This window comes from Acanthochromis polyacanthus, chromosome 4 (genome assembly GCF_021347895.1).
Source record: "Acanthochromis polyacanthus isolate Apoly-LR-REF ecotype Palm Island chromosome 4, KAUST_Apoly_ChrSc, whole genome shotgun sequence".
NCBI lineage: Eukaryota > Metazoa > Chordata > Actinopteri > Pomacentridae > Acanthochromis > Acanthochromis polyacanthus.
Genome location: NC_067116.1, coordinates 23,519,585 through 23,537,243, shown reverse-complemented (window position 1 = coordinate 23,537,243; position 17,659 = coordinate 23,519,585). Strand labels below are relative to the sequence as shown.

At 39.5% G+C, this 17,659-nt stretch overlaps 2 protein-coding genes across 2 annotated transcripts; both read right to left on the bottom strand.

Annotated features, from left to right (window-relative positions):
* Positions 1-808: 808 nt before the first annotated feature.
* On the bottom strand, positions 809-14,377 carry kcnn1b (potassium intermediate/small conductance calcium-activated channel, subfamily N, member 1b). The gene is made up of 10 exons (XM_022210605.2): positions 12,007-14,377; positions 9,345-10,460; positions 7,579-8,016; positions 7,085-7,180; positions 5,641-6,059; positions 5,374-5,515; positions 4,863-4,973; positions 4,519-4,646; positions 4,238-4,307; positions 809-3,367 (listed from the first exon to the last, which is right to left on the bottom strand). Exons 2-10 carry the CDS (start codon positions 10,443-10,445, stop codon positions 3,083-3,085), a joined length of 2,790 nt encoding a protein of 929 aa, XP_022066297.2. The 5' UTR covers positions 10,446-10,460; positions 12,007-14,377; the 3' UTR covers positions 809-3,082.
* Positions 14,378-14,508: 131 nt separating this feature from the next.
* On the bottom strand, positions 14,509-17,151 carry ccdc124 (coiled-coil domain containing 124). The gene is made up of 5 exons (XM_022210595.2): positions 17,037-17,151; positions 16,342-16,527; positions 15,355-15,553; positions 15,151-15,256; positions 14,509-15,068 (listed from the first exon to the last, which is right to left on the bottom strand). Exons 2-5 carry the CDS (start codon positions 16,498-16,500, stop codon positions 14,864-14,866), a joined length of 669 nt encoding a protein of 222 aa, XP_022066287.2. The 5' UTR covers positions 16,501-16,527; positions 17,037-17,151; the 3' UTR covers positions 14,509-14,863.
* Between the last annotated feature and the right edge of the window lie 508 nt (positions 17,152-17,659).

The following is a 17,659-nucleotide window of genomic DNA, read 5'->3' as shown; positions in this document are numbered from 1 at the left end:
TCGTCTCCGGATATCTATCGCGAGATTACGCAGCTCCCCGTAAACCGGTAACCCAGAGAGACAGATGGTGGTTCTGGTAAACAACCTTACTGGGAGGGCTGTTTGTCATGGATGAAGTATGACTGCTTCATTGTTGGGCTTCAGAATGAGTTTCCTTCCTCAAGCTAATCACCTAAATATGTTAAACTTGGTTGTGGAGCCCCCCGACGGGCTCTATTAATCCTGTTTAATTAATAATGTGCAATTACCTCCCCCTCAGTTTGGCGGGAGCTGAGAGTTAATGAGGCCAGCTCAGTTCAAAGTAGAGCCCTGAAAATGAGAAGTAGGTGACGCAATGTGTGTGAGAAAGGTCTGGGTTTGGGTACATGGCAGAGAATGCCTGTTTGCTTGCAAAATTGATACACTATGCAATAAAATGTTTCTTCACTTGTTTATGTAATATTTCTACTACTATTTCTTCACTGACTGTGTTGACGAATAATCTTGTAGTAAAAGAGTTCTTGTGATCCGCTGATTCATGTGGTGATCACATCCTGACCTCAAGTCTCACTGTCATCTATTAATTGAAAAGACATCATAAAAAGAGATATTTCTTAAAGGAAGGGAATTTTGGCTGTTTGCACTCATGAGTTAAAATGTGGAAAATACGTTTTTATGTGACAAAAACAAATTCAGAAACATAGAGCTCACTGTAAAAAAGTGACGATATTAAAAGGAAGTGACTACTAGATAAACTCACAACAAAATCTTACCTGTAGCCTACTTTTGATTGTGTGGGCTGAACAAAAAAATGGAGCTCTGAAAGAAGTATTAATTTCGTGGAATTTAATAACATGTCGCATGTTATTTACTAACAAAATACTGTAGCCGGCTACAAAAGTATATGTCACCTGTGAGAGACATTTATGTCTATAATGCTGCTTCTCATATATAGGCTAAAAAACATATAGATGATACATGTATAATACATAAAAATATATAACAGACTAGGACAGTGTGATGCTGGAAGAAGGTCCCACAACAAGGCTATAAATAAAGTCAATAATGGGAATAATTACTAAATTAAATCTTTACACTAAGCAAGAACACACCATTAACAAAATGTGAAAATGACAAAATACAACCAGAAAAATCAACAATATGAGTAAAGCAACTGAAACTACACATCTAATGATAAAAACAGAAGTGAAAGCACAGAGGTTACTGCAGCCTTATTATTTTAAATGCAATGAAAGCATAAAAATCTGGTGAGCATGTTTTTGTGAACCTTCTCAGCTGTAAGAGAAACTAAAAAATGTAGAAGACAGTGTCATATTGGAACAGGAAACTCATAAACTCTTGGATGTACAGAAACATGAAAAGCTTTTTTTTTTTTTTGGTGAAAATGTTGCTAATCTGTTATTAAGAATCAATTAAAAATCTGCATGCAGTAGGCTATGTTCATCAGGTAAGGCCACAAGATGGAATGTTACAACAGCAAGAGAAATTTACAACATTTGCAGCTGTGTTAATCTTTCTTTTATTGCTCTTTTGTCGTACTGTTCTGCTTATTATATTTTAAGCTTCACTCATTCACTCCTGGGGCTGCCCTGCACAGCTTTTCTCATTAATTTTCACAAACAGTTCAGCAAATGAACCCTTGAAGTCCACTTCTGTAAACCCGAGACGACCATCGACTTCCAGTGATCAAAGCTGCTCCTTTTTATGTTTCAGCAACTTTTTCCACTCACATTGTTCTGCCACCAGCAGCTGGTTTCAGTGGGCAGTTATGTTGCTATAGGAACCATACTGGCACAGATTCACATCAGTTTAGCGGCATTGTGACATCCACCATCTTTATCTGATCTGTGTCCAAACAAATTGCAACAGAAGTCTTTTATCCACTCCCCAAATGCCCATGTTGAGGTATTATCTCTTGGCACACCTTTTATTGAAGCTGTTATAGGAAGTTCTTATCAGCACACTGTTAACCAAGCTATGTTAGCTATCTGGTGCTAATGTGTTGTTAATGCAATATTCTAGCTACTGCAGGGATACCTGATTTGCATTTTAGTTTTCAGTTTTATTCATTATGTGTATGTTTATTCCTGCACTGTGCCTATGAAAGCTTAATATTAATAAAGCCCAGTGGAAAAAGCACTTTTATTTCATATCACAGGGTAGAAATACTCTGCTACAGTCAAAAGCAATGCATTTAAATTCTTACTTAAGTCAAAATACAGCAGTTTTAGCATCAAATACAAGTAAAAGTACTTATTATGCAAAAATATAGAGTTCAGAATGTTGTATATGACTGGATTATAATATAAATGTAATAAATATGTCAGTTGCTTTAATGATGAAGCTGGTAAGTGACTTGTTACATAGCTTATCTGGTAGCTTGTTTATATATTTACTCATGATTATACTTGATAGTCTGTTATTAAGTCAAGTCTACAACTAAAGTTATTAATAAACCAAATCTGTAATTATTCAACTTAATCCACAAAGTAACAAGCAACTAAAGTTATTAAATACATGCAGTGGAGGAATAAGCTCAATATTTACCTCTGAGCTGTGGAGCAGAAATCCAAAGATGAAAAAAGGGAAATAGATCAAGTAACTCAAAGCTATACTTCAGTACAGGACTTGAGTAAATGTGCTTAGTGGCTTTCCACCACTGACACAAACTAGTTTTACATCTTTTTTCGATCTTTGGTTTATAATTTTTTTTTGTGTGTGATTTGTAGTTACTGCCCTTTTCAAAGTTTTATAGTCGCAGAAATTGTGGAAATAATGTTTTAACGATGTAAATTTCCAGTCATACCTGTCTGTTTAGAGATCCAGATAGTAAGTTAGTCCCGGGACTAACTGTGAAACTCTGAGCGGAGGATATGAAGAAATAATTCTCTCTGTTCCCTGACAGAAGCACTTCCCCTCTCACTGGAGCTGCTCAGTATGTGGCTGAACTCCCAGGGATGAATGAGTGTAACTATATGCATATGTAGCAGAGTGTTACCAAAAGAAGAGTGCATGCTGAGAAAATTCTTCCCAGCATGGAAGAGGTTACACACTAAGAGGAAAAACCACTGAATGAGGCCTATCAGCTGTACGGTGTCTCCGGTGTGGTGGATCCTGGACAGAGCTGCCTGGCAGGCACTGAACAGCACTCAGAGCTCAGGGAGGATGAGAGGAAGTGGACACGACAGGCCAAATCGTCCAGGAAATCTTTTTGTAGCTTTGTTATTGCTTGAGAAAGCGCAACAGGCAGCGACTGCACACTGAGAAGGATAGAGTCCAGCTTCTCTTCAAGAGCCACGATCCTCCGGTCCAGCTCCCCGCTTCGATGCTGCAGCTCTGACACCAGATCATACATCGTGTTCTGAGTCTGGGAAGCAACATGGAGACGGATCATACATCTTAGCTGCTGTGATCACTCTCCAGGACCATCAGTCTAAGTGGTGTAAAGATTCACACTCACTAAATTATTGCAAACATTAAAAAGATTATGAACAAGGCAGACAAGTTTGAGTTTTGTCTAATGGTGACAGCTTTAATGTGATATGCAATGAAACAGTCAGGGCTAAGGCTGACTTTACAAGGAAGCTTTTATTGCACTTTTAGTAACACTGCACACCCTTGCTGAGTCTATATCAAAAATAAATAAAATGTGAAACGCGTCCAGCATTTCAAAATGGACATCCCATATTAGCAACTTAAATGGGATCCACTATTCACCACAAACGGGGCCTCACACAGCTTGTCGTAAAAGTTCTGTGAGTATTGCCCCAACATAAAGAAACCGTTAACCCCATGACGCCTACTGTTGCAAATTCACAACATACCTAACATACGAGATAGCGTATCCATTCCCCTAATGCCGGTTTGTGCATATTCCATATGTATCTCGGAACCTTTTGCAAGCACTGGTTTCTCGTAGGACAAGTCGGAATAGAACCTAATTATTATAAATCTGCTCTATGTGTAATAGACAAATTAACAATCTCCACTTTGTTTTAGCATCAGTTGGAAAGCACAAACACACCAAAAATGTTTTTATAATTTAATTGTAAATAAATTCAGGTGTCAAAGGGTTAAAATATGCTGTTTTCCAGGAAGTAATAGTTATCAAAAACAAATATATTTAAAAATAATAATCTCCTGTCACCTAAAATTAACAGTTAAAGTGTGTATAATTAAGTTACATAATTCTCCTTTGACAGTTTTCAAAACAGAGAAGAATACTGCAGATACAAACCTTTGCGAGATCAGCAATTGTATTGGCCTGGTCAGTTAATTTCCTTTGCTCCAGTTTGACTCGTCGTAGTCTAAAAACAAAAAACAAAAAACCAGATGCACTGTCACTTTTTTGTTCCAAATAAAACAAACACAAGGCACAGTTTGTCTTGGTTGCAACTTAAATTATATTATCCTAAGAATAAAGATTCTGTCACAGATTTTACTGTAATAACATTCATTTAAAGAGAAGAGTGCAGGACTTGACTCTGTGTTCCTTGATGATAATGTATTGATACTTACTCATGGATGGCTTGCAGGAATTTGCGCTGATGGTGGCGTACTCTGGCACGGTCAATCTTCTTAACCAGCTTGGTGTTTTTGTAGATGAGCCACGTCTCCCTCAAAACATTTGCTGCTGTGTTTTTTATCTGAGGAAGAAATATCACACTAATAAAAAGTAGTGCGAGAACGGAAAACACTGTTTTCAGCATAGACTTGATGTCATTTTGCTTTTCGAGACATAAATCTACTAAGATAGCTGAATACTATGTATATAACAGATTGTCAAAAAAGATAAAATTGTATTACCTGTTAGATTAAATGTTTATTGCTAATATAAAAAGCCTCTCTGTGTCTAAACAAACCTTTTTGTAGATTTGAGTATCCATCATAAAGTTGTGGACGTGTTTCTCAGCTCTGGTGAGCTCAGACTTCCTTGCAACAACGGCGACCACTAAGGCCGTACAGCCTGCTCCCTGAGGAGAACAGCAGCAGTGGTTAGCATCACTGTCGTGCTGTACTTATTGTAGCAAAAAGCATTCCAGTCATCCAAGCTTTATACTTATGTTGAAGTGATGTTGTTGTCCATAGCAATTTATTACCAGTGATACAGAAGATAAAAAGCCGACCACATTAGATTATTAATTGCAGGAGAAAAAAAAATTCTGGGAAAAATTAAAACTTTTAATCTGCAGCCAGCTGAAATAAATATTCATGAATATTACAGATGCGGTAGTTAAAACGTACTGCCAAGCTCTGTTATGACATTGCAGCAAGAAAGAAAAGTTTTGTTATGTGTATGTTATTTTTCTCTGTAGAATAATTGTATAACCCTTCACAGCACGTCTTGATAAATTGTACCAGTATGAATCTCACCATAATTCCTGTTAACAGGCAAACCCCTTTCCCACAGTAGGTGTGAGGGACCATGTCTCCATAGCCGATGGACAGGAAGGTGATGGAAATCAACCACATTGCTCCAAGGAAGGTACTAGTTACTTCTTGAGCGTCATGATACCTGTTGAGGTATGACATCTTACTGTTACAACAGCCGATGTTAAAGCTGAAGAGAGGCACACTTTCCTGTGTGCAAACTGTTTGAGGAAACTGAAGGTATGTAGATAAGAAGTCATAAGATGATACCTCTCACATATGCGCACAGTCCATGCTGCGATGATCCAACAAGACACACTGAAGACAAGCAGGACTGTGCCAGGGCAGATGGTCATCAGAGTCTTCATGACAAAACGAGTGTCAAAGTTGATCTTGTTGAGTGCTCCGATGCTGCGAGAGGAAGCATCTGTGAAGAGTTTGCTGTGGAGCAGCATGACCCTCCCGATCAGATAGAGGCGCAGGAACATCGGCACAGAGAGGATGATGTCCACATCAGCATCCGCCACTGACGCTGTGTAGCTGAAGGCCAGTCGAGCAGTCCAAGTGAACACATACTGACCCGGGATTGGATGGATGGCACAGATGAGGAGCTCCAAGCCGACAAAGAGAATTCGCTCAAATGTCATGGCTATCCTCCAGTCGTCCGCCCCGTTGTCCACCAGGAAGAGCTAGGGAGGAAGACAAGAGAGCTAAAGAGTCAAAGTAATTAATGATTCTTGGTTTTACCAGGTTTATTTACGTTTGGATTGAATTGGCAAATAATGACGTTCCTTCACTGATACTCATCAGCGTGACAATAAACGATCAGTTTAATGTTAAAACAAATTAAATCTTGTGGATATTATTTAATATGCAGATTAAGTTCTTTTTAATCATAGACATGGCATTTGCAGCAAACGCAGCTTGGTTTCATGACCTTCATGGCTAACTTTGTGGCTTAGACTTGGTTATCTATTTGATATGAGGGCTGACTGGAAGTCATTAACCGCCACAGAAGTCTTTGTCATGGTGCCCATTGCTAGCTAAACCTCAACAATACTCTCTGCTTGCCAACATGGAAGTACCAGTAGTTTGTCACTAGAGTATTAAACATTAATGAGCTGCAATCTTCCATTTTCTTAAACAGCAGGAGGCTCTACCTGGTGGCACAACTAGGTACTGTAACTAATCTACAATATATTTTTATTTTATATTTTTCTGACATGTATGGTCTTTCTCTTCTGCATTATCAGTTAATTTTGTAATTGATTCAATAATCGATTCGCAGTTAATCATTAACATCTCTAATTTGCATGATTTTCCTTTCCATTATTATCTCAGTGCTAAGTAACAAAGTGAGACACTTAGGACTAAGCTCCAGGATAAGCAAATAATTCATTTCGTGAACCATCATTTACTCTGCTGAGTTGCTGAGGCTGGATTACTAGCTGGCTACCAAGTCAGCAACTGGCTGGGGTCCCTCAGGGGCCCCAAAAGTTGCAGGTTCATCTATTTCCACTGGTCATTGCACTTTAATCAGTTACAAACATGTTGAGTTATTTGTGCCACGAAGGCAAAAATATCAACTCTGGTGTAATATCAGCTATTTATTGAGCACTGTGAGTCAAGAGTCAGTTAATTTATTCTACTTTATGTTATCCTCATGTTAGGATGTCAAGAATGAAATGCATGGATTATTCATTCATACTCATACCTGGACTTCCCTTGCGTGGTACATCACAATGAGTCCAAGTAGAAAGACGGTGGAAATGCTGATCAGGCCTTTCAGTACATATGAGTAAATAGATTGCTGTTCATGAGGGAAAGAAAAACATCAACGTGTTAGTAGCTTGAGAGAGAAAAGAAAATCTTAAAGATACACTCAGTGAGAAACAGAAATAAACTCTGGAATGGGGGTAATCTCATCTAGAAAAGTCATATGAAGGGCCTTAACAGTCATGTTAGCTGGTGACACAGTTGCTTTGCTGACATCTATTTAATTTTAAACACATAATACTGAATCACAATGAAAAAGTGGCACATTTGAAAAATATAGTGAAAACACATTTTTCTTGATTTCACTTTCAGCACATGCATGATCACTATGGTGGCAGGTAATTTGCTGCACAAAGTCTTAGAACATGCTATGAAACCTATTTTGAGTGTTTCTGCACTGATGCAGCCTGTTCTCCATTATAAACAAAGTACCTTGCTGTAAAATTCCCTTGACAGTTCAATCTCGATGACCATGACAATAATACCAAACATCCCGCAGACCAGCGCGTAGTCGCTCAACTGTTTGCGCTTCCCAAACAGAGCTCTTCTCTGACCCAGCCGGTAGCTGAAGTCCTTAGTCTTCTTCTGTGGTACGGCACCTTCCTCTCTGGTCATGCTTTCACTGTTGGCTTTACTGGAGTCTTCTCTAATGACTTTGGAGAAGGCGTCCTCGATGATGGTGCTGTGAAGGAGCTGAAGCGGTTGCTGGCTTGAATGAAGGTCTGCGATACTAGATCTTAAGGTGCCGTGGCTGCTCAGCGGTCGCACGACGTCTCCGTTTAGGATGTTGCCTGTTTCTAAGGTGTCAAGGAGTGGAGGACTGTGTTTAGGCAGGGACAGTCTCGATCCACTGAGGTTCTGAGGGTTTGTCTGCAAAAGGAAGTAAGACTGTCAACCACAGACAGTACGCTGTCAACACAGGGCATGTAATGCGTCAGACAACATCCTGTATGCTGAGAGAACGATGAATTCAAGAATAAGAAATTAGAACTTTCAGCCACAACATTTAAACCACCTGCCTAATATTGTGCAGGTCTGCTTCATGTTCTGAACCATCAGGTCATGGACACATTACATCAAAGGGTGTCTGACTGAAAAATTGGGAACAGATCTTTTGCCTTCTATGAGGTGTGGGATGGAGACTGCGCGGATTGATTTTGTTCACACGGAGCCCCGTACAGAATTTCTTGATTTGTTCTACCTCAAAACACTTTTGCAATAGCCTTTACATTCCTACTGATCCATATGAACACTTAATGTGTTGGTTCAGTCCAATTACAATACTCTGCCTGTTAAGGCAAACACTCTGCGATACTACAAGAAGGAGAGATGATGTGACCCCTGAATTAACTGCTCATTATTCATTAAAAAAGGAAGATTTTGGACAGCATCCAGCCACTTGTTGTGGGAACAGCTGCAGCTGCTACCTCATACAACTATTTCAAGGTAACACAAAAGTCTAACAAGGGCATACAAAAGGTTTTGCAAGGAAGCTATCAAAAAAACTTGTGAGTTTTTCTGGAGCTCTGTATGTTCCCATGCTTCCCACTAATGCCCGATTGGATTGGGATCTTAGAAGTTCGGAGGTTGGGTCAATGCTTTGAGCTGGTTGTGTAGCTGTTTTTGTTTTACTGTGTTGTCGGTTTGGATGTTCTGCATAAGGGACGCTGCTGCTACCGGAGAGTGCACTTGCCCTTGAGGTTTTTGCTTGATCTGCAACAATGTTTAGGTGTCTGGTACATATCAAAGTCACATCCACATGAATGCCAGGACACAAGGTTTCCCAGCAGAACATTGCATGTAAAGAGCTGATCACTTCACCTTTCAATGGTTTGAATTTTGTCGCTAACCGATGCAACTTTTTCCTTCATAACAAATATGAACAAAGGCTTAATTTTTAACTGGGATCCAGAACATATCAGAGTTAGTTGTAATGTTTGTTGTAAGTTTTATATGTGACAAGTAGAGATGTCTGATATGGGCTTTTTGCCAAAAACCGATATTGTCTAACTCTCAATTTCCGATTCCGTTATCAACCGATACCGATATACGTGTATGTTGATCAAACCCAACATATAATCCCTTTCTCACTCTTTTTCTCATTTTAGTCTCTTGGGGGCATTTACAAATATATTTCCGTATTTATTGAAGACATTTAGCTGTTTAGGAAGCAGTGACATATATGAAAAGTCATGTACCTGATTTTGTCGCTGTCTTGTTTTCTCTTCCACTAAACCCTGGTTTTCCAGTGAACTATACTGGCCGGTGGAGAAAGACTTGACACTTTTGTTACGAACTATTGTAGATGACCTCTGCGCCCACAGAGTGCTGGAGGGAAGATGACGGCACTTGAGGACGATGGATGGATCTCCAGGCGACTTGCAGGTTTGATCACCAGTTCCCAAGCAGTGGGATTCCTGCTTTTGATGTTGCTGAACTAAGAGTGGTTCTTTACCAAAAAGCTCTCTCCAGTTGATGTCTGAAGGCTCTTTTTGAAGTTTCTGATTTGTCTTGGCACACTCTATGGAGTTCAGAGGAATGTTAAACAAATTTGGACAAGGTGCTTGGCTGCCGTCTTTGAGTTTAAAATGATTGCAAGGTTGTTCTTTTCGACCTTCTTGTTCAGGACACTGAGGCATGAAATTATCCTTTGCATGATCTGACGCTGGTTTCAAAAGATCTCGATGGTTTGCTTGCTGTGGTAGAACCTGGCGAGTGGTTGAAATTTGGCTGCTGTGAGAGAAAGAGTGGGAGTGTGGTGCAGATGAAAAGTTTCTCTTATTTGTAACTCTGGAGAGACAGTCTTGGATCGTGCCATGTTTTGATTGTGGTTGAAAACCGGATGTCTCTGAATGCTGATGAGCATCAGGACAGGGACAACCACATCTGTCATTGTGGTTTGGATGACCCGCACTGGTCCCTGCTCTTTCTGCTGAGGGTGAATCATCTCCTACGCTGCTAACCTGGCCACACAGCAGCAGCCAGTCCTGATCACTCAGCTGTGATAAGGTTAAGCTTCTGGTTTTCAGTGGCGACATCTGGGCAGAAAATCTTGGAGAACTGATTCCGTTCGATCTTTCGTGGGGTGAAGATGAGACACAACAAAGACTCTTCTCCTGTAGGGACAAAGGCGTTTCAACTGAGGTGCCAGAGTATGCGTCATGCTTCCCCTCAGGTTTTTTTGTCACAGAGGATGGACCTCCTGAGGTACAATGTTCACGGTCCCCGTCTTGGAAGACTTCACCTGTTGAGTCCAGACGTCGTGTTGCGTTGGTGGGTTTAACCAGAATCAACCTCATGGCATCACTGCAGACCTGCATCACGATCACACACAGATCATTTTTTTATGTCACTAAAAAGTCCAACAAAGATCCTGAAAAATACCTGATTGCAGGATTATACAGTTTAATGATGTGCAAACTGCAGCCTTCAACTTCTCCACCAACGTTGCTCAAAAATACACATAAGACAACCTTGGCTGCAGAGGGATCTATAAGTTGCCCAATCCAAGTATGCGAATCTCAGTCTGCTCGGATTTTCTGAACTTTAACATTAGTGGACTATGTACTGGAATTGTTGATTTAAATAAAGGTAGCAGGACCAAAGTACCATGCAATCGAAATGTTAAAAGAACCAATATGTGCATTGAAATATGCTTCATTACAACACACATAGAAAGAGATGCTATTTTGTTTCAGAAATGAAGTCTTTAAAAGTCTAGTGTCGTATTTTTAGGTCTGACTTTTGTCTGTCTTTACTCTCAGTAATACTATTCATTCAGAGTGAATTACTGTGGAGAACAAGGTTTACATGAAATCTTAACATGAAATCTAATAGAGTTTTGAAGTGACTTATTTGTTTATTGGAGTAATAATATTAATCTATTATAATATATAATATTATTATTTTAAAAATCACAGTTTGGAGTAATTATTCAAGATAGATTATCACCAGCGTCAAACCAATCATTTGCTTAATCTCAGCTTGTATTTGAAGGTGGCTGTGAATATGAAACATTCTGTCAAAAGCAGATGTGACTCTCCTCTTATGTTTGTTTACTGTGCATGGATACCAGAGAGGCTGAGAGAAAAGCACTGAGCAGTTTCACATATTAATCAGTTATGTAGAAGAAAATAATGACATATTTCTATTATGGGTAGTCTTTTGAATGATTTGCTGTTCTGTTCCATTTTACTATATCTAATTTTGGGAGAGTAAAAGATGGAAAATAATTTAGTAGCAGATGGTGGCTTTAAAAGCAGGATGTTTAAAATGATGCTTTTGTACATACTTTCACCTGATAACTGATGTTTTTAATTATTATATCAATCACATTAACATTCAGTCTGAACCTATATTCACCTAATTTTAGTGATTTATTTTCTATTTTATTTATTTCAATCATGCTTTTGTATCTCATCTCTTTTTTAGCTTATTTTTTTATCTGCATGTAAAGCACTTTCAATAATTTCTGAGTATGACCAGGTGCTACGCAAATAAACTTTTTTGCTTGGTTACAAAAGTTTTTTTAATGTAACTAAAATGACAAATACAATTAACAGACATCAGTCATTCTGCAGATGAAGAGGCGAACAACCAATATCTAGGTGGGTTCCATCTTAAGCAAACCCCTGTATAAATAAAATGACTCAGACAAGAGTATGAAAATTGTAAGAGATTTTCTTTATTTATTTTATGATCTACTAATCATTTTCAAAAGTGCATTCTTATTATTGCCAACAGTGGTTGTCTCATTTTGGACCACTTCAACTGCAGTTAATCTAAATTTTAATTTAATTTTCCTTAGTAAAAAAACAAGACTTCATGACTTAAATCCTTACTACCACAGGTGATCCTTACCTTCCTCTTCCACGTGTTATTTTGTCCAAACTTGAAGAAGCAGGTTACAAACAGACTGTGCTCCCGATTTGCAGGACAGTAGTATTAAGAAGAGCGATCTGAGTGGGTGTTGAACAGCAGCTTGCCTCCTCCCAGTACGAACACTCGATAAAGGAGCTTTAGAGACGCTTCCTTTGAAAGTAATGATTAGAATTCAGCATGAAGAAAGAAAAGGGCTGCAGTGGCCGGCCTGGTAAAGGGTTGCCATGCAAATAGACAGGGAGTGGGAGGGTGTAGCAACAGGTTAGGATGCAGACAAGATAAAAATCTGTAACATCAGACCGGCGTGTCAGGGCGGAACATCACACATAGAACCTCAAAGAAATCCCTATAAATTGGGAGTGGACTGGCAGGTTGCTAGGGAAAAGAAAAGGAATTGGTAGCTTTCAATGCAAAGTGGAAAATAAAAGGTCAGCTGAACTAGTCATTGAAGCTCCACAGTTCAAAGGCCTTCGCGGTCTCTTATCTCCTCCGCCACAAGAGGCTGCAGGACAAAAGTGTCCATTTTTAAATGCAGTTCTGAATGAATCAAGCCAGCGGGTGCAAGGCCTCATCAGCTGTGTCCTAGAAGATCTAACAAATGTAACTATATGAGCAATTCTGCAGTATGAAGAGACACATTTTACAGCTGTTGATGAAAGAAAGTTATAAGAGAACATCACTTCAGACTCATGTATCAGGAGTGGTGTTGTTTTTCTCAGCCAAATACTTTCGCAGTGTTTTTGTTGGTATTTACAACTTTCAGTGTGAAGCACTTCCCATTTCAAAATATACAGATTATTTCCACAAACATGATAGTTTTCTTGATTGTTTGCCATTTTGTATTCCCCAAGAATTGAAGGCTTGTGAGTAACACTTGCTTTACACTTTCTCTTTCATTTTCAGATCTACGGATGAGCCACGTGGTCGAACCCCATTTCCCACATAACACTACTGAAATTCTACTTTAACTGTACCTTACTTATAGTTAGGCAAATTCAGCCCTGTTCTATCTGTGCTCACTGTTGTATCAGGCAAACCTACAAAGCCTGCAGCTTGCTGCCTCAGCAGCTCAGTATATGAATGTTGCTGTGCTGGAGAAAACCTTTGTGAGCAGCAGTAGCGACCGGCCGTATAAATGATTACCAAACTCATCTGAAAGCAACAACTACTGCTACCACTGCTGCATTTAACCAAAACCCTGCAAAATGTATTCTAGAAATGGTGCACAAAATTTTTTAGAAATTAAACTAAGAAGTTACTTTTGTTGTTACTTTTCACTGGCTTTAAGCAGTGTTGTTCCTACCAGAGACAATTTTCAGGATTAAAAGCATCATTGCACTGATGTACTCTGTTGAATGAGCCCACAAATTTAACAGTTTAAAACAGTAGCAACACAGCTCTGAATATCTGGATGAGTCAGAAAGCCACCATTGACTTTCTCTTGTGTGAAAAAGAATAAGACTTCCTTGTCATGATTGGCTGAAAGCCCGAGTCTGGCAGAATAGATAATGGAGCCAAATTCAGGTCCAGTCTGAGGACTAGAGATGTTTTCTAAAAAACATCTTGACAATGTTGTTGTTGTGGTCAGGACTGTATGCCCATTTACAATGTTTTCTATATCATTAAAAATACAGGCAATCAAGTGGGGTTTTTTTTCACTGTAAAAGCAGCAACACCAGGAGATTATATGTAATCCTCCAGCAGTGGCTCTGTCTGGTATCAAATCAAATGGCACACTCAGGCTTACCTGAACAGAAAGTAACAGATTGTGCCACTGGAATCCTAAATCAAAAATAGCTATAAACATCCTAAAATACTGAACAGGAGGCATCAGCAAAGTAGTATAACAGGTGAATAGTCATGCTTACTTAACAGGTTCATCATTTCCATTATCAATGCAGGTAATGAGGCAACAGCCCCGCCACACTGAGGAGTTACAGCACAATAAAGTCATTTTCTACATTCAGGAGTAAGCCAGGACTATTACAGTTAACCTCTACCTGCTTCACCATCTTGGCATTTTTTTTTAGAATAAATACAAAGTTATTCTTTAACTGATATTACACATCTAAAACACACAGGGAAGATATCGTGTTGGAAATCCCACTGTCTATGAGTATTCAGGGTAACACTCTTAATCCACTGACAACGGAATCAATAAAAAACAATGTAATCAAGGCCACGGCCATCTGTTCTGCTCAAGTGGCTCCTATCAGGCTGAAACTGTTGAACCTGGTTAGTTGTTTGCCAAAGTTACCAAAAGGACAGAGAAACCCTGAAGTCTCTTTCAGCCAGAGGTATTTTGATTCTTCTGGTGACTGGTGAGTACTACTATGGACAAAGAGCTGCTCTCTCCATGAGCCAAGTTTGAACTCCATCTTCTTTTCTGGATAAGCACTGCCCAGCAGCAGCAGTTTGATGTGGCTTGGTTTTCATTCCTTCTAATAACATGGACTGCACATTTAAAGGCAACAAGAGGTGTTGATGATCGAGCAGTGAACTTTAATAAGTTACTCTCTAAACATCTGGTTTCCCACCTACCCCGAAGTGCTAAAAAAAAAAGAATTTAATTAGCTTTATTAGATGCTGAGATGCCAAATTAGAGGCCATGTGCACAAACAGAATGATCAGCTGTTACTCTGACAGGTGAAAATGAGTGTCTCCTTCCTAGTGAATGAGTCCTCTGGCACTGGAGAGATTGTTTCTGAGTAGGTAGTGGTGAAGCTCTTGTCAGCAATGCTGATCTTTGCAATGAAATTATTACATTTTCCAATGGAAGTCTCCAATGTGCATAGGCTGACAGTTTTCAAGTGGAGTTATGGGCAAAAGAGTGCATTCACTTTGAGTTGTAGGCGGCAAATCGCTGGTTCAGGGGGTTCTCTGGTGCCTTGACCCACTCCTTCTTCAGCTGTTGCTTCAGCTGTGACAGCCTCATGTTGGGGTTCTCCTTTTTTAGACGAGGCATGTTCTCCTCCTCATAGGCTGCAAATGCCGCTTTCAACCTCCGCTCTGGGTGGCGGTCCAGGTCCTCGGGCCCCGTGCTGGGAAGCAGGAAGACAAAAATCAGTGACAACATTTGCTGTAATCATGGAGTCAGCAGGATGTCACGCACATAATCGGTACCTGAGCACAGCGATAGCATCTTCTATTGTTCTGGCTTCCACGGTTCCTTCCTCAGGGATAACTCTGTTCACATTCTCCTCAAGTGGAGTCTCCAGGTGGCTCTTTTCTGTGGGAAGAAATTTTATATGACAAAGTTAGTGACATAGTTCGAGAAGTAGTAGTTTGCTTATTCTAGCCAGCACATTCTTGTCGCCATCTTTTTACCTTTCGGGGTCAGCTGCAGCTGCTGTTGTTGCTGCAGCTCATTCTGAAGCGTCTCCTCGATCTGGGCACGTGTCACTTTTCCACCAGATGAACCTTCCTTCTGGGATTTGCCTTTCATCTTGGAATTCTCTTCATCCAGAAGTCGCTGGTTTTCCTTTTTCCTCTCAAGGAGTTCCATCCTCTTTTTCTCCTTGTCATCCTGCAATGACAGAAATTGTTTCATAAATACGAGTTGCTCCTCTTTTATGCATAAACAGTAAGTCATTTTGGCCACAACATGTAATATAGCGCATGAAATGATTTCACTATTCAGAAAGTTTCACTGATGTTTCCCTAAAATCCCACATAATAAAGAATCATACATACAGGATAACATTCATGCCCTAATGATGCCTGTAAAAACTGTTCACCATAGTACGGACATTTCTATTTGCAAATTATATAATATGAGGTCATGCCCAAACTCCAGGACTGAAGTGTCTAAGATTGTGGAAGCTACAGTAAGTTTAGTAGAGTAACTTCAGTAACTGTATGCTTCACTTCTCTGAAGCAAGTGTAACTGTTTTCCACAGTTCTATAGCTAATATATTACACAGTACATACACAGGGTCATGTTCAATTGAACCCTGTATGGGTTCAAACTAGAGATCAATTCTGTAAAACATTAATGACATGGACAGCCCTACCCTGCAAACTGACAGGATTGTTTTCTTAGCTTTGTTAAGTGTTACACCTTGGCTGTCTGAATTAGTGTTTTGGATTCTGTCATTAGTACGCTGCATTTTCAAGGCAGAGATGCTTAGTCATGGTGCTGACTGCTTATTCTGCTCCAGATATGTCCTCTAGATAAACACAATAAGGACATGTTACCAAGGTTTAAAACTTGATTTTCATTGTGAGGATTTTTATCATTTGTACAAATATCACAGACAACCTTAGGTATGATCATAAAGTTGAACACGACACGTGTTTGGAAAAACAGCTCACCTTTCTCTGCTCTTTTTTGAGTACATGTTTGTCAGTTTCCTGCCAGAGGGCATCCTCTTCCTCCTGTTTCTTGCGGGCATCTGCCACTGCCTTGGCCTCAGCCTTGCGGGCTCTGGCTGTGGCCGCCTTGGAGTTTTCACCCTGGAACTTCTTTGGCATCCCAACAGCTGCTTTTTTTTTTTTTAGCTAAAATAGACATAAAACATAAAATTTTCTCCAGTAAGAAACTTTTGAATACATATACACAATACAGATACAGCTGACACGTTACTTAAAACGCAATTTTAATCAAAGTGGTTATTTATGGGTTTAATGTGCAGTGTTTATGTGATCTGATCTACAGCTAGATTCGCAGCTAACTCACTAAAATAATTTCGTGCAAGAAACAAATACAGCAGCATCAAATGTTCTTGTTAGATGTCTACCCTAACTAGTTCAGCATCGGCTTGAAATCGTCGGCCAGCAAACACATTGGTTACTAAACAGGCAAGCCTGCAAACCTCTAAAATTATAAGAATATTGCGTTTGCTTGGCAGTGCAGCTCGTTAGCATTAGCTTGTCGCTGTTAGCCTGATAAACCAGACTTTTTTGCCTGTCAACAAAAACAACCAGGTTCTGTGCAGCTCTACCGAAACTTAGCTAAGAGGATAATTATCACGTTACGTAAATATTTAAGTATAAATCTGTTTTCGTACCAGTATGAGAGGAAAACCAGGTCCCTAGTAGACGACAATTTACTACAGTTCCGAAGAGGCATCTGCCACCTCCTCTCTAAAAGCACCGCGCATTCTGATGACGTCAACTTCTGTATTTACCATAAATCATCATCTTTGCATACTGCAGCACATTAACAGTAAAACACGATAATTTTTGCAGCCTTAGAGCAATACTAAAATTTGGATTTATATCAAAACGCCAAAAAATGTTGCTTTTGTTGTTTTACAGTGAGCAATGCTGCATCACTTAATGTAATAAGCATAGACTGTATATCAAGATATAAATCTTGATATACAGTCTATGGTAATAAGGTGCTATTGCTGCAGAAAAAAAACCTGGACAACAGAAGGTGCTTTTGAAATTCATCTCTACCTATTTGAGTACATATTGACTTACTGCAGCCTGATTAGGAAGACAGTTATGGCAAAGAATTTTAGTTTGTTGCATTAAATGCTTCTATTACTGCTTCTATTAGTGTGTATTCACTGCTTGCAGCAAAGCTGTGAGATGTTTGTTGGTCACCTATTGAGCACATAAACAGGAAAACCTACCAGTTTCTTTACTGCTACAGGAAATATACATCTATAATCTTAGCACTAAG